Source organism: Danio rerio, chromosome 7 (assembly GCF_049306965.1).
Source record: "Danio rerio strain Tuebingen ecotype United States chromosome 7, GRCz12tu, whole genome shotgun sequence".
Classification (NCBI taxonomy): Eukaryota; Metazoa; Chordata; class Actinopteri; order Cypriniformes; family Danionidae; genus Danio; species Danio rerio.
Window position 1 is genome coordinate 34,315,044 of NC_133182.1, and position 24,756 is coordinate 34,339,799.

General features: G+C 35.8%; 2 protein-coding genes across 3 annotated transcripts; both read right to left on the bottom strand.

Annotated features, from left to right (window-relative positions):
* Window positions 1-179: 179 nt before the first annotated feature.
* On the bottom strand, window positions 180-14,796 carry dis3l (DIS3 like exosome 3'-5' exoribonuclease). Of its 2 annotated transcripts, none has more exons than XR_012382445.1 (17): window positions 14,545-14,754; window positions 12,806-12,959; window positions 12,524-12,652; window positions 12,084-12,219; window positions 10,881-11,048; window positions 10,723-10,801; window positions 10,427-10,606; window positions 9,200-9,369; window positions 8,210-8,371; window positions 7,811-8,061; window positions 5,978-6,070; window positions 5,358-5,882; window positions 3,997-4,151; window positions 2,999-3,177; window positions 1,645-2,909; window positions 1,176-1,461; window positions 180-753 (listed from the first exon to the last, which is right to left on the bottom strand). XR_012382445.1 is itself a non-coding variant. In NM_001110458.1 (17 exon segments), coding segments are annotated over 17 exon segments (3,174 nt in total). In that variant the 5' UTR covers window positions 14,675-14,796; the 3' UTR covers window positions 180-408.
* Window positions 14,797-14,934: 138 nt separating this feature from the next.
* On the bottom strand, window positions 14,935-23,962 carry si:ch211-98n17.5. Its single transcript, XM_021471992.2, has 4 exons — window positions 23,921-23,962; window positions 19,680-20,424; window positions 16,421-16,603; window positions 14,935-16,291 (listed from the first exon to the last, which is right to left on the bottom strand). The coding sequence occupies exons 2-4, from the start codon at window positions 20,413-20,415 to the stop codon at window positions 16,170-16,172; spliced, it is 1,041 nt and encodes a 346-aa protein (XP_021327667.1). The 5' UTR covers window positions 20,416-20,424; window positions 23,921-23,962; the 3' UTR covers window positions 14,935-16,169.
* Between the last annotated feature and the right edge of the window lie 794 nt (window positions 23,963-24,756).

Genomic DNA, 24,756 nt, shown 5'->3' on the forward strand with positions numbered 1-24,756 from the left:
TTTTTTTTCTTTTCCTTTGTAGCACCATAAGAAAATAACTTTAAAAGCTTTAGCATTTTAAACATTGAAAAAGACTTTCTATTTCCTGAATTTTCAAACATGATTGTTGTATTTTATGTTTTGGTGACAATCCAATGCAAAAAAACAATTTTCAAAAAATGGGCCTAAACAAAACAATCTGCAGTCATATTATTTATTCTGAGAATTCTATCAAATGCAATTGAGAACACCAAAAATATATCCAAGGAGCCTGGATTAATTAGTCCTTAATGTTTTCTAGTTTATCTCTATGCATGTCAATGCAGCTCTACACAAGGTCTGAATCTACCAAAAACGACCAAACCATCCCAAAAGCTCTCAGTGCAAAACATTCTGTCCAGTCAACAATAGAACCACCACCAACATAGGCTAAGAAGACACAGTGCAAGTCTGTTCCTCTGAATTAGTGATTTGGCAGATGGACAGATCCATCAGAGCGAGTTCACTGATCTCCTGTAAGAGGACATAGAGGTTAGGTGTTTTACTCTGTCTGAACTGCTTCTCCTCTTTGCTCAGTTTGGGTTTCCTCCCTCTCTGCTCTTCCGCCTGAAGCGAGGCTTCTTCTGCCCAGCGCACCACCTCTTCAACCAGCCCAGACCGTCCTCCACCAGCTGGCTGAGACTCGGGTTGCACAGCGCAGTGGGGCTTGTTGCTGATAAGCTCCAGATTTAGGCTGTCGGCATGGCAACGGGAGGGTTCAACAGAGATACGAACCTGCGGAGGAAGACGAAGAGACAAAAGCAAGAGGAAAAACAGACGTCAGTGGATGTAGCAAACAAGTATCTATGACTGTTTTAAGAAAGGTGCAATGGACTATGAGGAAGTTTATATTCTCCCCATGTTGGCGTGGGTTTCCTCTGGTTTAGCACACAGTCCAAACACAAGCGCTATAGGTCAATTGACTGAACTAAATTGGCCATAGTGTATGAGTGTGTGTTTGAATGTGATGTATATGGATGTTTCTTAGTAATGGGTGGTGGCTGCAGTGGCATCCGCTGCCTAAAACATTTACTGGAATAGTTGGCGATTCATTCCGCTGTGGCGACCCCTGATTAATAAAGGGACTAAGCCGAAGGAAAATTAAAGAATGAATGAATGAACAATGGGATTTTGTGCCGTGATGTACACGTACTTACTGTAACATGGTTAAAAAGGTAAAAGGTATGGGTTCCAGTGCTCGTGCTGGTGATGATCTTGTCTGAGTATTTCTGCAATGTCCCAGGCTTCCACTCACACTTTCCATCTCCATCAACACTGATCACCTGACCTTCTCTGTCCTTGAGATACACAGCTCCCTTCAAACCATACCTGTGGGAACAGAATACATTAGTAACCTGATTTCGAACATCATGTGCTTTTTGTGGCATACAATACCTTTTAAATGTTGGATTTGAAGAGTTCAGATGCAAAAGGCTTCAAGTGCTGTCTGAAATGTTCTTTTAAAATTCTTCTAGCATTTTTCTCAGAATTTTGCGTGTGTAGGCGCAGTAATTTCACTTTTACGGCAAAAAGTAGGTTCTTTTCCTTCCCTTTAAAGTGAAATAACTGGTCATAAACAGAAGGCTGAGAAAACCGCTCATTTTAGAAGAACATTTCAGACAGCACTTCTCTGCAGCAAGGATGCATTCAATTGATCAAAAGTGATACTAATGACTTTCCCATTGTTCTTTTGCAGTTCTTTTGAGCTTTAAGGTTAAGAAAATTCAGAAAATGTCCACCAAAATTCATCATATTAGAATTATTTCTGTGAGGATGCAGAAAATTCAACTTCACGAAACAGAAATAAATGGAATTGCTAAATATTTAAAGGGATAGTTCACCCTAAGATTTAAATTAAAATGTCATAATTTACTCAAGCTTGACTGGATGAGGTTTTTTTTGTTGTTGTTCTGTTGAAAAACAGGTATTTTGAAGAATGCAACCATTGATATCCATAGTAGGAAAACAAATGTTATGGATATCAATGGGTACTGGTTTCAAATATTCTTCAATATATATCTTCTTTTAATTTCAACAGAACAAAACAATTCAACCGTTTTGCTCAAATAAAGGGTAAGTAAATGATGACAGAATTTTCTATTTTGGTTGAACTAATGCTTTAAAAAGAAAAACTGCTAAACAGTATTAAACAATGTCTTTGATATAAACAATGTGCAAAATTAGGTTTACACTTTGTTATAAGATGTATTTTTGTCAATTCAGGTGGAGTGTGAAAGGTTGTGTGTGAAACGTTTGTGTTCACATTTCCAGATGTAGTCAAAAATTAAAAATCAATCTGCTTTTAAATGTTGTAAATTCTCATGTGATCAAACTGCTGCAAAAGAACTCTTAAATATTTTGTGCATTCTGTTGGAGCACGTTTGAGAGACAGGATATTAACTTTGTCACCTGAATTCATACTTTCAGTTTAAAGGTGACAAATTGAAAAAGCATAATGATCTCTTGCTAGTCAGGATTTTTGTCCAATCATATTGCATTCAGTAAAAAAAGCATGAGCTTATTTTTTAAATATTAAATCGAAAGGTCTGAAAAGTCCCACACATGTCCACCCATAGACCCTGCCTCAAAGAAATCAAGAAAGTGTTCAAAAGTGGACATCAGAGACTAATTAAACAGCAAGTGTAAATGCAGTTGGATTTCCTTTCTCAAATTCTAATCTGATCCAACAAAATGTATCTTAATGTATCGTGTATAATCAGGTGTATTATATAAGCATATTATTACTGTGGCACGAAAGCAAGAAAGCCGTTTGCTCTGACAGCATAGATGACAGCATCAGCCACACAGCGCTCATCTGTGTGTGAGTCTTTATCTCTGAAGTACATGCACTGGAAGAGCTCAATGGACTGCTTCTGTGAATGCTGCGCTGCCTAACACACAAACAAACAAACAAACAAACAGAGGGTTATTCTTTAATGTTAAAATACTGCCACACTGAACACCAATGGCTGCCACTTACTCTGTTTTTGTTGTTGATGTGTTGAGCCAGCTCCTCAAGCTCTTTGTTACAGGCCAACGCTTTGCTTGGCGATTCGTCTTTCTCCAGCTGAACGGCAGCCATGAGCAGCCGGTGAACTATTACATCTGCGTATCGTCTGATTGGAGAGGTGAAGTGAGTGTATCGAGCCAGAGCAAGACCTGAAGGTGACATGAACAGCAAAACTTATTTATACCTGATTTTATCTTGAACACCAAGCAATTTGGTGTTTAATAGATGTCTAATATACATCTAAACAAACAGTTGAAGTCAAAAATATTAGCTCTCTCTTTTTTTTTCCAAATATTTCTTAAATGAAGTTAAACAGAGCAAGGATTTTTTCACAGTATTGTCTATATTATTTTTTTTCTTTTGAAGAAAGTATTTTTTGTTTCATTTTGGTTAAAATAGAAGCAGTTCTATTCAGGTCAAAATTATTAGGCCCCTTTTTTTCATTTTTTCCAGATTATATTATGGTTATACAATGATTTCCCTAACTATTCTAACTAAGTAGAGAAATTAACCTACTTAACCTGGTAAAGCCTTTGAATGTCACTTTAAGCTGTATAGAACAACCTTGAAAAATATCGAGTAAAACATTATTTACTGTCATCATGACAAAGATAAAATAAATCAGTTATTAGAAATGACTTATTAAAAGTATTCTGTTTAGAAATGTGTTATCTCCGCTAAATAGAATTTGAGGAAAAATGTACACTGGGGCTAATAATTCAGATGGGCAAATCATTTTTAAATTCTACAAACTTCAATTGCTGGGCCACAATGAGCCTAAAGTTGGGCTGTTAGTGAAAAATCGAATAGATGTCTAAGAATAGCCCAAAACTAGACTAGTCATCAAGTAGAATGGGTTTCATATGTGTAGTCATTCATTCCTATGTATTTGTGTTAGGATATTATTTTACTGACAGCACAAATTTAGCTACTAGGTCTAAAATAATAAGATAATGAAAAGCATTCACCATAGTGATAATACTGCTCCTCTGGACAGGATCCCGTAGAGAAGTAAAGGGCATTAGACATTGCCTGGGTGGCCATCATCCTCAACAACCTGTTCACCAGGGGGTCCCGAGGATCCACAGCACGTTCCAGAGAATCAGCCAAAGCTCTGTTTGATCTAATTAAAATAATGTAAATAGACACATAAATATGCATCTATACAATATTATTATTTTTTACTTATTTTTATAGGTTTTATTTAATTGTTAAATTCACATAGTACAATAAAAGACACCTTTATTCAGCATTGCTTTAGATCAATAGCAGCAGTAAAGATATTTATAATGTTAGTTCCATATAAAATAAATGCTGTTTTAAAAATGTAGCAATTTCTACTTTTCTCAAGCAGCAAAACTATTTTCAACTTTACTGAGAAAATACATTTCTTAAGCACCAAATCAGCATAGCTAAATCATTTCTGAATGATCATGTCACTAAAGGCTGTGCTTAGTAATGATGCTCAAAATTCTGCTTTGCCAAAATAGTATTACATTTTAAATTGCATTAAATTAGCTGTATGTTTTTATAAAATAAATATAGCTTTATTATTATTATGCCTTCGTTTTTTTATTTTGGAAGGCAGTCTACAATAATATATAATTTGCTGCCTACGAAATGACACAATGCTATGCTTTCTACTCTCAAATGGTTGAGCTAAAAATTTGAAATAGTCTCTAAATTCTGCTGATAATGGTAAATTTGTGTTTAAATATACTTTTTCAATTGTCAATTCCAGAAAGAAATGAGTATAATAATACAGTTGAAGTCAGAATTATTAGCCCTCTTGAATTATCAGCCCCCCTGTACATTTTCCCCCCAAGTTCTGTTTAACGAAGAGAAGATTTCTTCAACACATTTCTAAACATAATAGTTTTCATAACTCATTTCTAATAACTGATTTATTTCCTCTTTGCCATGATGACAGTAAATAATATTTTACTATTTTAATAAGGCTAACTTTGTAAGTTAGGGTAACTCTGCAAATCATTGAATAACAATGGTATGTCATGTAGCCAATTGGAGAAAACATATAGCTTAAAGGGGCTAATAATATTGACCTTAATATGGTTTTAAAAACCAAAACCTGCTTTTATTCTAGCCGAAATAAAACAAATAAGACTTTCTCCAGGAGATAAAACTATAGGAAATACTGTGAAAAAGTCTTTGCCCTGGAAAATATCATTTGGGAAATATTTAAAAAATAATAAATAAATCACAGGATGGTGAATAATTTTGAGTTCAACTGTACATATTTCCTTAATGATCACAAATATCTCTTTGTGTTACCCCACACTTTATCTTTTCCCTTTTTATTAATATTTACCTTGTATCAATACTGAAACCATGGGCCTTGGCACTGTCAATCAGGTGATTGAAAAACTCCTGCTTGGGTGGTGGATGGTGACGCAGAAGAGCGTGATGTGGAAAGCTCTCTTGTATCTTGCGTGCCACCCAGTGGTTGGCATAGATCATGCACTCTGCCACAGTCTCGTGAACCTCCAGTGGCTGTTTGGGCACGAGTGCTGTGATGTTCTTCTCCTCATCCAGCTGAGCCCTCACTTCCACCCCCTCCAACTCCAGAGCGCCACCTTTATCCCGCTGTGCCCGGAGGTGCCTTGCCACCCTCGTCAGGGTCTCCAGAGCCTGCAGGAGCTCTGACATTTTCTGGTCCCTCTGTGAGCCTTTGAGTGGGTTTAGCTCAGGTACCTCAACCTCCTCCCCATTCAGCAGGCTCTGGGCCAGCTCATAGTGAAGCTGATACGAGGAGCGGATGAGAGTACGGCCAAACCAGACCGAACACACCTCCAGAGTCTCCGCATCCAGTTCCCACAGCACACTCATGGCATATCTGAACATATTACAGAGAGATTTCCTCTATAAAGTCAAATCATTCAGATTCCAGAAGTGTATCACGGTCACTTTTTCAGTCTGTGTGCCACTCACCGGTCCACCCCTCCCAGCAGAGAGCACAGGTCAGCACTCAGCACCGCAGGCAGCATGTCATATCTGCGATCAGCCAGGTAGTAAGTGGTTGCCCTGGTTTGAAATAAGAAGCAATGGTTAGTGTCACTACCTTTCCGTCAGGATATTTTTTTTAGAATCTGTAAAGAATCATAGCCTTAAAATGATTACTGATCCATGTCATTTTCTCTATAATGGAATATGAGCTGATGCCCTCAGATAGGAGATATAGGGCTACAGCCTGTAAGTTAAATAGGTATACATTTACATGACTTACATTATCAATAACATTATTGACTATCAGGAATTTTTTGTTTGTTTGTTTTTTTTCTGTGGGAAAAGTGTTTTGTTTTGTGCAATGTACACTACTTGAAAAAAAGTCTTGTCGTCTATCAAAGTTTCAGGAACAACAAATAATAACTTGACTTCTAGTTGATCATTTGGTATCAGAAGTGGCTTATATGAAAGGCAAAGGTCTCTAGATTACGTTTATTTTACCAAAATAAAATATGATCATGCCTTGATTTTTAATTATTTAATTAGGACTGTATGGTCTGACTTTGCTCAGACAAAAGTCTTGTCACTTAACAGAAATAATGTCCAGTATAGAATATAAAGTCATGGTGCATTGGAAAACGAATTATTGTATTATATTGTGTTTGACTCCTATGAGCTTGGAGGACTGCATCCATACATCTCTGCAATCACTCAAATCACTTATTAACAAAGTCATCTGGAATGGCAAAGAAAGCGTTCTTGCAGGACTCCCAGAGTTCATCAAGATTCTTTGGATTCATCTTCAATGCCTCCTCCATTTTACACCAGACATGCTCAATAATGTTTAAATCTGGTGACTGGGCTGGCCAGTCCTGGAGCACCTTGACCTTCTTTGCTTCAGGAACTTTGATGTGGAGGCTGAAGTATGAAATGGAGTGCTATCCTGCTGAAGAATTTGCCCTCTCCTGTGGTTTATAATGTAATGGGCAGCACAAATGTCTTGATACCTCAGGCTGTTGAAGTTGCTATCCACTCTACAGATTTCTCACACGCCCCCATACTGAATGCAATCCTGAACCATGATTTTTCCTTCACCAAACTTGACTGATTTTTCCTTAGGGAAACAAATAGACTGATCTGAATTAAAATCAAGCCCATAAAAAGCACTGTTTATAGGGGTCTTGTTATGCATTCAAAGTGAGTTCTTCTCTTTACTAGTTGAGCACTGTTTCTGAACAACCTCAAATCTCTAGACTGAAGGTACTCATCAATCTGTTCGGGTAGTGTACTGTACATGTCACATTATCAAAAATTTAAATCACCTACACCAAAGAGCTGCTTGGGTTGTCCAAGAGATGCTGTTTCACAGATCTAATATATCGATACACATATTTCTGCACACTCACAACATAAATGTGAAAAGATTTTTCCCAAGTCTACAGTCAGTTAAAAGTGTTTTCAAGACATTATTCAGTGAAGGTGCATTAAAATGTCAGAAAGTGACAGAAAAGTCAGAAAGATTACATATTTTCTATTTAAAATTAAAACTTAAAATGCCAACACGGTGACTCAGTGGTTAGTACTATCACCTCACAGCAAGAAGGTCGCTGGTTTTAGGCCCAACTGGACCAATTGGCGTTTCTGTGTGGAGTTTGCATATTCTCCCTGTACGAATAATCCTACATTTTTTTTGTATGCAAGTATGACTATAAAACACATTAAACATTCGTCTTAAATTCTCACTATAATTACGCAAAAAAATAATATACTACATTATTCATAATCATCACATTTTGAATAACTGGAAAGTCTCCATACCTGGACCTCGCCTCCAGGTCAGTTAGAGAGCCCTCTCTGACAAAGTGAGTCACATCAGCAATGTGGACACCAAGCTCTAACCGTTTTCCCCCAGGCAGAGTCCGCACAGACAAGGTGTCGTCCACATCCTCACAGCCTTTAGGATCAATACTGAACACCAGGTGAGAGTCTCTTAAATCCCGGCGAGAGGAAACCTCATTGCTGTCCATCTGCCATGGGTTCTCCTCTGTATTAACAGGCATCTCTCGCAGCTAAAGACACATTCAAAAACACTGATTTTAAACAGGATTATACCTTTCTGGAAGACCTGCTACTGAGATTTTTCTCTTTTAATAGGGCAAAAATCACAATGTGTGCATTTGAAATGACTCAAATCAGATGCAGAAACTATGACATCACCTGCGCCTCTGAGAATGGTGGCACATGAATGCAGTTCTCCACCAGTATGGTCTGAATCTCAGTCTCCAGCTCGCCTGATTTCCCCAGAACCCTCACAAAGTGCCCATTTGGGTAGACTGAAGTACTTTCCCATGAATCCAGACGCACAATCACTCTTTGGTCCTACAAACAATTAGCGCATATAAGAAACTCCCTGCACTACATTCTAAATAATTATACTCAAGGCAAGGGACGTTTATTTGGTAACACTTTAAAATAATGGTCCATTATTATTAACTAACATGAATAAACAATTAGTCATTTTATACGGTATTTTTTACAGTATTTCTTAGCCATTTTTTACAGTATTTTGTCATTTTTCTTAATGTTAGTTAACATTTTTTAAGTTAAATGTTAGTTCATGTTAACTCACAGTGCATTAACTAATGTTAACAGGCACAAATTTGAATTTTAATAATGCATAAGTAGATGTTGAACTATGAATAATAAACAAGATTACTCATGCTTAGCCAATGCTAGCAAATGTCTTAACTAACATTAACTAATGGACCATTATTCTAAAGTGTGAGTGTTTATTTATATAACCCATTTAATACACAATGGTCATTCAACAGGTTTTACATAAACAAAGAATGTTAAAAGAATCAAATAATAATCACACAATAATGATAACAAATAAAAACAGATTAAATATGTACTAAAACAGGTTTAAAAGGAAAAAATAAATAAATAAAAAGGAAAGACAAACAGTTCAATCTGTGGACATATAAAAATGCTCATTTGGGTCTTACATTGAATATTATACAGAAACTTTGTGTACTGAATTTGACTAACTTATATTTGCACAACATTTACTAATTTTTGCTCATTTGTTTCTTCTAATGTATTTTATTTTTAGAATCAAAAACTGTACTGTACTCATTTCTATGTGGCTTAGCATAAAAGCATCTAGCCTGAATCTAGGAAACCGTAATAAATGAATATCTCCACCTGCAGCGCCTCAGCCTGCTGTGTGCTGATACGGATTTTGGGGATTCGGTAGTCCCATGGAACAACCAGAATTTTTTGTGAATTTCGGCTTTGGGACTGCATCTCCTCAAAAGGAGGTAAAGTCACAACATAGTCTCTCCAGTTCCTCTGCAGAATTCCCACCACCCGGCCTGCAAGAGCATGAGGAAAGAAAGTTTAAAAAACAGACGCAACCTATACAGCAATCCATCTACAGTGAGGTAAAACTTCAAACAAGAGTTAAAAATTGAGTTACGGTTGAATTTTTTTTTTCTTTTTTAAATATTTCCCAAATTATGTTTAACAGAGCAAGAACATTTTTAAAGTTCTCTCTGTAAACAGAAATTGGGGGGTTGTAATTCAGGAGGGCTAATAATTCTGGCTTCAACTGTACAATCAAATTTCTAGCCAAAAAGTATTCTTAATCTTGTTTAAGAATAAAAAACTATGCAGGATCAGTAAAATTATTATGATTGTTTTAATATTATATATCGTTTTTCTTACTTAGTAAAGCTTAAAGTTAGGGATTTTACCTGCAAATTTAGCTTAATACAATCAGAGACATAATTTAAGTCCAGTCTTAGAAGGAAGCTTCAGTATATTTAGAGAAGCAACAAGCAGTAATTTTGCATCGTAATCACCGTTAAATCTTAATATTAATAAGAAATTGTGGATAATAGGCATGAATGTGTCATTTTGATTTAATAAAAAATAATCTTGTTTCAAGTTAAAATGCTCTGGCTTATTTTAAGACAGGATGACAATTCTTAAATTAAGAGAAATTTAATTTAGTAACTTCAGTTTAGTAACTCTTGTTTTAAGATCTTTTCACAAAAAGGAAGCATACAATGTATGCTGTTATGCTATTAACTAAATACACTGCTACACTTCTAAATATTTACACTAAATACAATGCTACATATAAGTGTGTGTGTGTGTGTGTGTGTGTGTGTGTGTGTGTGTGTGTGTGTGTGTGTGTGTGTGTGTATTCATTTTTTTAATTATTATTATTATTTTTATTCAAGCCTAGTTTCTTTATTTAAAAAATCTTACCAAGTATAACTATTTTACTGCACTAGCAGATCATTTGACTTCATTCTAAGCTGTATCTTCTCAAATCGCTATTTGTTTTCTCATATTCAGATTGTTTGCAGTGTGTAGAATTTACCTCAGAAAATTCTTGCCTAATTATAATGCTTATATGGTTACCTGTGGGCATAGGCTGACTCTGTGTGTCCTCCAGTGGCCGCTCCTCCCCCTGACCTTCTGTTAGTGCCATAGTCCTGCCCTTCCACTCATTACGGGGCAACAGCTCAATGACAACCACATCTCCATGCACGGCTCGATTGCGATGTTTTGCGCCATTGATTAGCACATCACTGTTGAGCTCTGAAAACACAGTCAGAGTCAAAGGCCAAAGACCAATCACCATCAGTATCAAAAACAGCACCAGTCAAATTACAGTAGTCAAATCTAAACAGCTGAATAAAGTAGGTTTGCAGAACCTGTATTTTTGCTGGCTGAACCCTCATAACGGACAAAGGCTTCATGCTGCGCACGGTGCTTGTTCACACTGAGGATCCCCTTAAGGTGGAGACATTGTAGTTTTCGTTAGCCACCAAAAAACGAGATTTGTGTCATTTCTGTGGGATTTCTGACTCACCTGGATGTACCTTCCAGATTTAATGCCAGCTTCCAGCACCTCCGCAGGCAGGTGTTCAGTGTACACTTTCTCTGCTCCATCATTCTCTCTCTCCTGAAGCGTCTGGGCAATGGAGTGGTACAGATCATGTGCAGCTTGCAGGTCCGGCCAGAAACCTAACAGGTACTCCTGCGGTGAAGTGAATTGGTGTTACTAATAGACAAGTGTGTTTGAGCTCTTTGAATACACCACAAAACAGGTGAAATGCAAATTAGGATAAATCGACCTCTTCCGAATATTTTGCTAAGTAAATACACTGAAATTTATGGCATAATGTGTGATAAGCATTATACGAATTTGCATTCGTATAATGTTATTATTATTAGCAGTATTATTCATTATATGCATATTTATATTTGAGTTGATAAAAACAAGTTTAGATTTGTCCACTTCTTGAGTTTTGGAGATGTCTGCATCAACCATATGGGCATATGAGGGGTGCTTTGACATAACTCAGTTTTTTGACCACACTTTGTTATTATTGTTCATTTATTTGTTTGCAAGAAATTAGAACTGAATTTATAAATAGTCTTGAAACAATCTTTGTGCTTAACAATCTAAATTAATTATAAGGCTAATGAATGTCTTCAGTGGAGAGGGTTACAACACCGTTTCCTTATCTACAAAAGTAAAGGAGTTAAGAGTAAAAGTAAAGTAAAGATAAAGAGGCTGAATGGAGGAGGCTCGTTCTTTATCCTTGCACTGCAGATGCTCTTTTTAACTGTTTTCTTGCTAGTGAGGAAATTTGGTTTTTCCACTTACAAAGTCCGCCATGTAAATAGCAAATGCGCCATGGCGTGACGCAACTGACTCTTAAAGGGAATGTAAGATGAGACTCTGATTGGTTTAATGCACTTTATGCTCAAAACACACCCATAACTCATTAAGAGAATAAGCACAGCCCTGTTAGATCATGCACCGGGGCGCAGAACGTATTTTTTCATCCTTAAAATAGCAAAAGTGGATTCTGACACACCCTTAATGCTTTTGCGCCATGCGCTTTAGATGTTGCACCCTAGATTGTTAAAATAGAGCCCAACAATAACAATGAAGAAAAATATTTGCCTGGCTAGGACAATAATTAATAAATTAATTTATGGTTAAAAGGACAGCTATTTAAAAAACCTAATCTGACTTCAGAAAGATATTACCAATCCAACATACCTGAGTTGAAATGACAAAAACTCCACTGTTTGAAGCACTAAATTCTGAAATAGCATCTCTGTCTTCAGTAATCATGACCACTGGTTGGAGTCCAGCCAGATGATTATAATACCAAACTGCTGCATTGTACACATTTCTGGAACACACAAAATACTTACAGTTCTTATGAGTAATCAAATGTTTGGACAATCTGCAGGTCGGGTCTCTTTTCTTATAAAGTGTCTATTGGATCATTGAAGCAGCTTCACTTCTAAAATAAGGTCAATTTATGCTTTATTTGCTTTTAAAATGATGTCACTGCATGCTTCTATTGTGGACTGAAAATCAAAGTGCGCAATACTTTTTAAACTTCAGAGGTTGGCACACAATGGGCACAATATTGTTCCATTTTCTATTCTCAATGGATAAACAATGGATAACAGTTGACAGTTGGGACTCACCTTGTATGCCATTTGTCCTGGGACTCACCCTTTTCTCTGGGGCAGTAGGAGTATTGCTGAAACTCATTGGCAAAGAGCACACAATCGTGACGAGGATCCTTCAGTAAAGAACGTAGTCGGTTATAATGCCTACACAAGACAAAACAAGATGCAACTATGGGAGCAACCTCTAAAACCAACCCTTCTAATTTCCCTCAAGAATATTGACTTTTGTTTTAACTCATGAAACTGACTGAAACTGTGACTGAAACTGGTGTGAGAGTTAATATATGATTGGCTGACCTGCGTCCACGGGTGTGCTGAACAGTTTGGTAAGCTGTCTGGGTCAACACGATTCCCTGAAGCTCCCTGAACTCCAGGATCTCCAGAAAATCCCGAACCACTCCAACATCCGGGACCACATAGTGGGTCACATCCCTAGACAGCACTTTGCCAACTATTGGAACAGGATTATATTGAAAACCTTATTATTTCAATACCTGAACTGGTAACACAGTATAGAGAATTATTTACCAATAACATAAGTCATCAAAATGAAATAAATCAATTGAAAGATTTAATACATGTATTACATATAAAATATTATTATTTAATAAAACAATTACATATAATCCTTCACCAAAACATATAGTAAATAACTAAACATTATCAGGTTAATTGAAACTCTTAAATCCACAATAAAGTGATAGTTCACCCCCCAAAAAAATTTAATTTACTGTTTCTTTACTTGTTTCAAACCTTTATGAGTTTTTTGTAATTAAAAAAAAAATTTTTTTTTATTATAGTTTTGGCAGACATACAAAAACAAGGAACAAAAAGACAAACTCATCGTGAAACAATAATCTGTGCAAAACGTAAAATAAAGCATAAAACAAAGGAAAATGGTGACATACAAGACATATATGACCTACAAAAAGACACAGCAATGGATTTCAAGAGAGAGAGAAAAAAACTTACAAACCTTCAGAAATTAAACAACACTATTAGTCTTTATGGTGCTTTAGAAAGAAAAAATGCATCTCACGTTTTATCAAATTTCGCAGGGTCCCCAGAAGTGGTATATCTAATTCTCTCCAAATGTAAAGTGGAGGTGAGTCCAAGAAGACAGTTAGAAAAAAAGGGGCCTAATATTTTTCTTTAAAAAAACAAAGGATAACTTTCTTAGCTATGATTGATCATGCCATACTGAACAGGTCACCGATCGTACATTTCGGTTGTGAGTCTTCAGAAAATCTGACCAGCCAAAAGTTGCTACCATTGGGTCAGGGAGTAAAACACAATCTTAAACCTTAGCAAAGAACTGAAATATTTCTACCCAAAAGCTCTGAATTTGAACACAAGACCAAAAAAGAAGTGCTAAGGTACCCTCTGCAGTTTTACACTTGTCGCATGTGGGGGAACCAATGGATAGAGTTTACTAAGCTTTGTCTTAGAATAGTGAAGTCTGTGTAATGCTTTGGATTGAATAAGGTTGTGTTTAGAATTTTTAGAACATGAATAAACAGATAAATGTCATTGATCCAAATTAGTCTCAGAGATTGAAATCCCTAGGTCTTCTTCCCAAGCGACCTTCAAATGAAGAGAAGAAAAATATGTTCTGTTTTAAAAAGCCTTAACAAATAAAGAGTATATTATTTGTTGAAAAAAGAAAAGCTAAAAGCCAGTAACCATTTGATACAATACTATTTAAGTTAATGGTTGCAGGTTTCCAGCATTTTTCTTTTTCAGCATATTAGGATGGTAGTATGAGTCTGCATAATTCTGACATCATTCAAGAGGTAGCTGTGTGAGCTGTAACATATTTACTTTCTTGTAATGATAAAGACTAAGTCTGACAAAACTTTCTGAGTCAAAGCTAACAATTCCTAACCTTAGTTCCGTGAAGGTAAATGTCACATATGTTTAGGTTAAACCCTCGTTAGCTAGCTAGCTCTGTTAGCATACGGATTTATTTACAATAATAAGAGCCCTGTCTTGTCTGATGTTGTTTTGATGTTTGACTGTTGTGATGCTCTTCTTACCGTTCTGACAGTCAGCCTGACAGAGAGAGCTCCCGCACGGCACCTGCTCCCTCATATAATGTTCCCGGACCACTCGAACCTTCCTACCCTTTGAGCTGTTCAAATGTAATATCTTCTCAGTTTTAATCATGATCGGATCTTCTATAATCAGCTAAAGTTTAAGATAACATTCAGAAACAACATACAACTTCCTCTATTCTTCTTTACTGTGCTAAGCAATTTGTTTTGTTTTTAAATAAATCTGCGCCATCTACAGGACTGGAGGACGCATGTACAAATTTCACGAAGCTTTGAAACCAGTTGTCAAACCGGTGATTCTGGTTGGAAAGAAGACTGTCTATCAAACAAACAGAAGAAGGCTTTAATAGGAATAAAATATCACACGCACACTTTTGTTGTATTAAATTATTTGAAGAAAAATTTCATATTTAATGGTATCAGATGTCAACATATCATACATGTCCAATAAAACTTTTACAACTGGTTTGTAAACGATGGTTGTAGGTATATTTTAGGGTATAGTTCACTTAAAAATAAAACTTCTGTCCGGTGTTCAACCTCCACTTGTTATTTTAATAATGTTTTAAAGCAGTAGCCATATTTTTTAAATATCTTTTACTTTTGAACTCACAAACGTTTGGAACCACTTGAGCATACAGTAGGCCTTAAACTGAATTCCTGGAGGGCCGCTGCTCAGCACAGTTTTGCTCCAACAAAGCTGATCCAACTAATCAAGGTGTTTAAAACCATGGACTAGTAAGCAGGTGTGAGTTGAGGTGGAGCAAAACTATGCAGAGCTGGAATGGAGTTTGAGACCATTGCACTTGAGGGTGAGTAAGTGGTGATGAGTGTGGTGTTTACACTGTTTTTTTACACCACTCTGTCCAGTATAAACATAGGCAGCATCAGCATGTGGTATATTATTAAAATTTTTACTGTTTCAATATTTCCTTTCACCAATAACATCAATCTTCCAATATTTTAAATAACACACTTTTTTACAGAGACAAATCTAGTTTTAACATGCTATTATTTATAATAATCTGAGAACATGTTGTGTTAATTCTCTATTTAGTTTTTAACATCAAGGTCTTGTAAACTAAAAACATCTTCAAATATTATAGGCTCAGAAGAGAGGTATTATGTCAGAAAACTCAACATGTCAAATAGCCAATTGATCTTCCACCACTTTACTGACATTTTCTTCTAGAGTAAAACATTGGTGTGTAGAGGAGTTGCTGATTATTTCACATAATGCTGCTTATTTCACACTATCTTGCATACTGACATTTACAAACTTTGATAGAAACATTCAAAATTTCACATGAAACAATAATTATTCACGTAATAAGCAGGAAAAAAGAAATAAAGTCCAAAACTTTGCGATTTCAACAAATCTACCAAGTACTCAGAAATTTAAGTTCTTAAAGTCTATATAGCATCCAAAGAAGAGGCACTACTTATAGTTAAAAACTTGTGTTGATTTTTCAGATATATAAAATTGCCTTGTGATTGATTTGGCAAATCACTTTAAAATGACAATCACTTCTTAATTACATCCTTTCTGTCTTCACATGGGTTCAGCATTAAATAAAGTGTCTTTGGCATCACAGACGAGGATGTTCTCATTTTGAACGTCCCTGTGGAAAGTTGGTCATCTGGATGTTGTCCGCTTGTAGTCCTGGATTGTAGTATCCAAATCCATCATACTTCAGGTCTAGTGGCTCACTGTTATCCAGTCGGAGAACTTTGAAAAGATGAGACAAACAATAAGAATATAAGGCATTACAGCGGGGAGAAATCTCTATTACATGTTTAAAGAATGTTCAAATATTATGTTCAAAGTGAACCAAAGGAGACCAGGATTGTGTATTACCTGGATCAGGTGACGTCTCTTCCACCAGTTTGCTGTGTGAGAAGTCTCTTCTGTTCCTGCGATTCAGGAAGATAAAAGCTCCCAAAGCAATGATTCCCACTATGACGCCAAGGATAAGGACAACAGCCCATGCCTGACCATTCTTGTTTTTGGCAACTTCCGTAACTGTATCTGAGGACGAACCTGTAAAGACAAATGTCAAACAAATAAACAAACTTCTTTATTCAAAGATGGCCCTCAGTAAAAAACAAGACCTGACTTTAAACAATCTTCTGGAACTTAATGTTAAGTATAAATAAACGATTACCCCATTTAGCAGTTTGTTAGCATGTTGCTGTAGCTTGAATGTTTTAATTCATAAAAATAATTATCGGGCAGCACGGGGGCTCAGTGTTTAGCACTGTTGCCTCACAGCAAGAAGGTTGTTTCAAGTCCTGGCTGGGCCAGTTGGCATTTCTGTGTGAAGATTGCATGTTTTCACCATGTTGGTGTGGGTTTCTTCCCACCCTAAATAAGCCGTAGTGTATGATTGTGTGAATGCGAGAGTGTATGTGTTTTTCAGTACTGGGTTGCAGCTGGAAGGGCATCCGCTGTGTAAAACATATGCTGGATAAGTTGGCGGTTCATTCCATTGTATTTACCCCTGATGAATAAAGGGACTAGCTGAAGGAAAATGAATGAATACAATTAATTAGCATGTTGGCATTTAACATGGGATGTTTTAAACTAGCTTTAAGGGCTAATGTTTTAACACAAAGCTAACATGAATTAGCATGTTGCTAGCATGTTTCTAGCATATGTTAGCACTGGGAAATACACTAGGGGAATACATTTTAGAGTAATATTATATAATAATACTATTTATAAATGATTTGTGACCACTTGAGGATGAGTACATGGTGAAATTATTCCTTTAACATGCTGCTAATATGAATACACATGAAGCTAACACTTTAGCATGTTGAAACACATGGCCAACACATTTTATTTTTCGCAAATATATTTAAAAAAATGTTTTAACAAAGGAAAAATCATTTTCCAGCAATTTATTGTTGTACTTGAAGAGATAATTCACCCATCAATGTAAACTATTAAATTATTATAATTTACTATTACTACTACTACTATTATTATTATTATTATTATTATTGTTATTATTATTATTTCTTCTATAGAACAAAAAGAAGATATTTTGAAGAATGTTGGAAACTTGTAGCTTTTGTCGGCCATAGTAGAAATACATTACTATGGATGTCAATGGCTACAGGTTACCAACATTTTTCAAAGTATCTCAAAAAACTCAACTTAAACTCAGATTTGTAAAAATTAAAAAAAAATGTAAAAATCTAATTGTGACTATGTAAATATCCCCTGCTCTGCTCAGTCCAGGACCGTTTGAACACAGAATTATTAGAGCTGTATTCAGGAAAAAGATGATGGAATTTGTTCTCCAGCAGTGTCAGGTGTTCTGGGCCACATGTGACCTGGAAAGGAGCCCCTCCCTGTAACTGTGGGGTGAACACCACTATTGTATGGGAAGGTGAGGTGTTGGTAACTAGACACCCTGGCCCAGAGCAGACGACAAACAAAGACCGAAACCCAACCCAACATAGAGGAACACCGGCAGATATGGCTTTTATGACTGAACCGAGAAGCTGAGAATGAGGGTTAGCTTGAGGGATGAAATGAAAAGATTTGTGATCCTGTCAACTATGGAAACGGGGAGTCAAATACTGCATATGAAAGGTCAAAACACTATCAGTGTCCCAGATTTAGATAGTGTCTTTTGTGTTTTAAAGTTAGGTACATAGGCAAAGCTGAATTTTCATGAGCTGTTACACAGGGAATTTGTTCGTTATTCCATTGTTCATTGTAACACGGTCCTTCGGAAATCATTGTTTTGTTGCTTTGGTGCTCAAGTAATGACTCTTATCATTACACTGTAAAACCCAATAAGTTAAGGTAACTCAAAACATTTGAGTAAACCAATTGCAACGAACCATTACAGTTCAAAACCTAATCCTATTGAGTACTTTGAACTTAGACCATTTGAGTAAACGAAGCAATCTGAGCACAGTAAAACCCAATAAATGAAGAGAACTCAAACCAACTGAGTACTGTAAAACCTAATAAGTTAAAGCAACCTAAACTATTTGATGAAACTGATTGCTACAAACAATTTTAGGTAATAAAAAAAACTAATCTATGAGTACTGTAAACTTAGTCCATTTAAGTTGAAGTAATGATGTATTTAATGAACTCATTACCTTTAACACTGAGTTCAAAACTCTTTTCAAGTGAGTAGAGTTAACTTTCTGTCAATTTTGAGTTAACTACACTCATTTTATGTGATAAAGTTGACTGTTGGGTTTTACAGTGTACCGATGTTAAAAACAGTGGTGCTGCTAATATATCTTTGATGAACAGGATGAAGAGAAAGAAACTACATATTTAATTAATAGAAAGTTTGAAATGACACCATTGCTTAGAATAAATATTTTGTATTACTCGTAATGGCATTGCTTCTGACTTACTTAATGTATTCTTCATCTAAAAAAGTACTCAAAAAACTAATTGTAAATAAAATAAAAACATAATGACTGATGATAATGAAAATAGTGAATATGAATGATCATAACATTAAAATAATGATATTTTTGAACTCTAGTGTGCTTATTTACCTTATTTGTCATGTAATAGCAGGGTGTACGATAAATTTGTAAATGTAACATCTCTGGTCTCCAGAGTCATTTGCTACTAGGTATTTTCTGCTATACAAAACAGCTCATTACGCTTCTTGATAATGCAAATTGGCTTTTCTTACCATATTACTTTTATATATTGTCTTAAAGGGGTAGTTCACCCCAAAATGAAAAAGAAATGCTCACTATTTACTCACCCTTTGTTTCAAAACTATTTCTTTCTTCTGTTAAACACAAAAGAATATATTTTGAAGAAAGGTCGTCAATGGTTGTTTCCAGCTTTCTTCAAATGATCTTCTTTTGTGTTTAACAGAAGAAAAAATCTCAAACAGGTTTTGAACAAGTGGAACGTCAGGAAATGATGGCAGAGTTTAACTGTTCACTGTGATGTGTTATTCTTCTATTTATTTCCTTATACTGACTAATGAATCTGATGTCTCACACATTCACAAGGGATTACTTTCTTGTTGAATCATAATATCACATGACAAAACTCTTCAGCCACTGAATTGGCATACATGATTAATTCTTCAGCAATTTTGATATGTGAGTCTTACCTCCTTCAGAACTCTCTCTGGTGTCAATAGTCAGGTTTGCTTCAAGATCCTTACTGTCCAGAACGGGTGTTGTGGCGTTCTCAGAGATATCAGTTGGTGCTTCAGTTGGTGCTGCAGTTGGACCTTCTGTAGTTTTGTTCTGGATGCTGACCTCTTCTGTTGTGGTGGCTGGACTCTTAGTAGTGCTGTTAGTGGTCAAATTTCCAGAACCCGATTCCTCGAAGTTGCTCTCAGTGGTGGTATTCTCAGGTTTTGGAGTGATAGTTGTGCTATTTGGAGCAGATGTATTTGCGTTGAGCGTTTCATTGGATTCTGCTGTTGTTTTTGACATCACAGTGCTTGAGTTAAATGTGATCAAAGGAGGCGGGGGTGTAAAAAACAGATCTTCAGAACTGCCTTCCTCTGTCTCGTTACTAGACTGTTCCAGGTTCTGATCCATTGGTTGGATCCAACTGGAATTCTCCGGGGATTCCCCTCCGCTTAAAAATGGGTCAAGTCGTTGGTTTTCATTTTCTGAACTGCTTGGGTCGGGTTGTGTGTCTTCAGTGCTTACTGTGTCTTCCATACTTTCTCCCATTGGTTGATCAGTGGTTTCCAGACTAGATGGCTGTGTTTCATTGCCTTCAATTGCCTCATTGCTTCTTTCCCATTCATCAGGTATATTAGCACTGGACACTTGCTGGAAAGATTGAAGTATCAGGAGGAGTGAAAGTGTGATGGCCAGTAGTGATTTCATACTTGCTTCCTGCCAAAAAAAAATAAATAAATACTTTGCATGTTGTCACTGTGCATATCTGTTTTAAATGTGACAATTTCAAAACAGGGTTTGTGCAGATATAAATAAGTTTCTTTTCAAGCATTAATTTGCTCTTCCAAAACTTAAGAATAGGGTATATGCAGAAGGACTTTTAATTTTGTAGTAACCTGGGTCAATTGTTTCAGGTGAACTGCATGAAGTTGCAGAATTTAATGTTTGTTTTCTTTAAAAAATGTATGATCTCCACATCCTGATTGTTAGACGATAGATAGTTGGTCTCAGATTGTACAAGAAACACTTCATTAAATAACATTTTCCCGCGCCATGTCTTTAAAAAATAAACAGTTATTTTGCACCAGTATTTTCAATGGAGTTTCTGCGCTAGCCTGCTGATCCTGATGGATGCGTGCATGTAAAAGGCTTTTCGTTTCATTTTACGCTTAAACAAATGAATGCTGAAGTTTATTTCATGGATTGTATTTTAATTACATTAAAACATTGATGCTGTAAAAGGAACCATATAAAATAGAAAAAAGTCACATTAAACATTCACCGGTAGTTTATCGGCATGGGAAGAAACACTAGTTGTGCATATACCCTATAACAGAAATTCAGCGTGAAATCAAATAAATATTTATAATGTTTATTTTGTTAGCGCATATTGTTAATATTTAGCTGAACAATTTCTAAACAGATCCAAGAACTGTGAAGTAATGATGCCAACCATCCGAGAACTTCAAGGATAACACGCATTTAATACACAGACACATTGTTAAACGTGTTATACATATAGACCTCACCTTTTTGGAAGGACACACAGTACACTGTATAACTGCAGATTAACTATGTTTATATACTGCCCACCCTTTACCCAACTCATTTTCTGGTTTTGTCTGTAATGTAATGATGTGCACCTTTTGTGAAGCTGCTTTGGAATGCTAATTATTTTAAAAAGCGCTATATAAGTGTAGCGAGTGAGGCGGGGTAGAGAGCTGTGAGAGTGGTATTAGGCCAGTGGTGTAATAACTACTGTCATCTGTGTGCGTCACCTGTCTCAAGTCCCATATAGAGGAGATCTGGAAATTTAAAAATAGGATCGACTGTAGTGGAAGAGGAGAGAGCACCAGAATTCAATTGAAGTGAACAACTAATCCATACAAGTTAATTCAGTAAAAGTCTGACCATTTGCTTCAGTGTTTGGAGTGGCAGTCCTTCAATGCTGATGTCAGTTTGACAGCTTCAGCCACAATATTCTTAACCATGACTTGAGGAATGACACGCAAAAGAAAAGCCCCTCCTCTATTCAATATTCAATTTCAGTATCAGTATTTATATTCTAAAGTACTGGAATAAAGGTCTCAGCAACTTCCAGCTCATGTGGACTTTAAATTCATAAAGTAATGTCATTAGGTGTTGCATGCATTGAATATTTTCCTTAGTATTTGTACAGGTAAACATTATTAATGATATATATTACCTAATTAAAGCCAGAACCCTGCACTTATTTGATCTCATTTGAATATATAATATATTTTATTATATTTGTTTTGTTGACTACCATGTTTATCTCTATTGATTTTATAGATTTGGAAATTTATTGTCATTCCTCTCAATAGGTTTATAAGTACAGAGTTATCCAATATTTGTTTAATTCTAGTTTGATCTTGGTCATAACTTAAAATATTCATATGGTGTTTCTTCATGGTGTATTTATCATATTTTTTCTGTTTGTTTATTAAAGCATGTGGATGAAAACTACCTCCCTGTATAAAAGTAACAGTATATTTAATTTACCACTGCACTATTAAAGCTCGAATCAATCAAAAGATGAAAGATTTTAAAAAATCAATCAACATTTGAGTGAAGCAAAATCCTAAGATGCCTCTCATCTACGCAATGAAAGTGCTCTTCAGTCTATTTCTCAGAAACTTCATTTTAGCAGTCCTTTGTTCAGTCCTTTTCACTGAAGTGTATCTAAGCCCTCTTGATGCAAGTGTAACATACACCATTCAACCATGTTACTGCATTGCAGTAACATGAGGTGAGCAACAATATTCTCAATTGTTTGTATAGAATACTTCATACACACCCAAACTAAATTTAGATACATATTTTAAGTGCCTTTTTTCCAAATCAAACCAGAACAAAGTGACTTCCTCTCAAATACTTCTAGAAATACTGTAAATACTTTTAATGAAACGTAGATATGGCATGTAACGAAAATTAAAAAATGAATTGATATTTGCTTTTTAGTATTATTTTGATGTGCTTTTGGTTGGACACACCTTTACTTCAGGTGACCAACTGAATGAATATTTTCATCACAACGTCACTTATCAGCTATTCCTGTTTGGCAAGTTTATCTGCTACTATTTATTGACAACAAAACATCAAAACGACTGCGATTATACAGTATCATTGTTATTTAAATGAAAGTATTTGAGGGAGTAGATAAAATCAGGGACATTTTATGCTGCATACAGATGTTGATTATTTGTAAACATACTGTTTTCTTTTTAAAATATTTATCGAATGTAATTTTTATTTCCTATTTCATCATTTAAAAGTATCTTTTTTTATACATTTAAAAATATAGTTTATGTTTACCAGAATGATTTTGAATCATTATAAGTCACAGTGAAATGATGTCTGTTTTATTAAGATATACATGTGGATTAAATTAGAAATGTGGGTTGAATACAAAAAAATGCCATTAGACACTCTTTAAAACATCCTGGAGGAAAATATTCTATTAATGATCTGAGAATGTGCCAGAGCAGGTTTCTTAGTAATGCATAAGTGACACGTCTTTTCTAAAAGTTTGTGACAAAATCAACAAACAGCAACTCCACGTACTGAGATGAGAAGTGTCGTGTTAGGTTAAAGAGATAATTCACCTTTCAAAAATAAAAATAATAAAATTTAAAAAATACCATCACAATAAACTGGTTAAAAGTGATAAAAGTTCTGATAAAAGTTCTATTTTTAGAACTAGTTCCAGTTTCTATTTGTTGAACACACAAGATATTTTGAATAAAGACTGACATCCATACTATAGGGGAAAATTACTATAGATGCCAATGGCTAAAGGTTTCCAACATTCTGGAAATATCTTCTTTTGAGTTTAATGAACGAGAGAAACTCAAACAGACAGAAGTTGAGTAAATGATGACAGAATTTTCAGTTTTGATTAAAGTATCTCTTTAAATTTAAGCGCAATATTTATTTCACTGTACTAATTTTAGGTTATCAGATTAAAATTAATGATTTATTAAACCTCTGAACAAGTATGTCAATCATCCCAATGATTTGAAATTGATCTAATCCTAACATCTTTCTTTGATGGACCAACAATTCCGATTGCCTTCACCCCACTGACATCTAATACCTAAACCCCATTTCACATCAAACCAGGCCAGCTGAATTTTAAAACAGAGCAACATTCCTCAATAGGCTTCGGTGTATATAAAATAAAAATGCTCACCTGAGAGCAGACTGGTGGGCTCAGCTTGAAACAGAATCATCTGAGAGCTTAGAAACTGCATCCAGAGACAAGAGGCGAGGGGAGGGATCAGGGAACTGGCCTTTCCTGAATGTGTACCTAAAACCACACCTCTGCATCACACTTCCTAGATGCAAACAAGCAAATAAAGCAGTGATGTGCGTCAACTGCCATGAAGACTGAAACTAAATGTCAATCTCCATCTATACGTCACTAATACACACCTTGTCACTGTCAAAGGTTTATCCTGGTGGGGGGATCGGAGTCCCCGAGCTAATGATATTCCCTGAAGGGAGGAGCACCTGTCGCCCATGAGCATTCCTCCCGTGCCCCGTGTCTATGGGAACACACAGGTCACACAGATCTGCTTTCCACTGACCTAAAACAAAAGAAACATGCTATTTTTTGCCATTTTTTATGTTCTTTATGCATCATAGGAATGTGTTTAGTCATAAGAGGTTAGAGGTCGCATATTTACTGCATCATACTGGGTTGGTTATAGTTTTAGGCATGTCCTTTTGAGAAAGATTAGGGTTATCAGTGTTATTAGTGGATAATTAAGAGCTTGAAAATAGTGTAGATTTAAACAACCTGTGAAATATCATCATGAGCTGAATGAAAGTTGAGTCCGGTCAAACGACTTGCTTTTTCAACACGGGACCAGCAGAGGGCAGAGTAACTTCATTCTGTCCTAAAAAAACAAATGATGGCCACTAAATCTGATACTATTTTATTCATTCCTTTCTTCGGTTTAGACCCTTTATTCACCAGGGGTCGCCACAGCGGAATGAACCAACTTATCCAGCATGTTTTACACA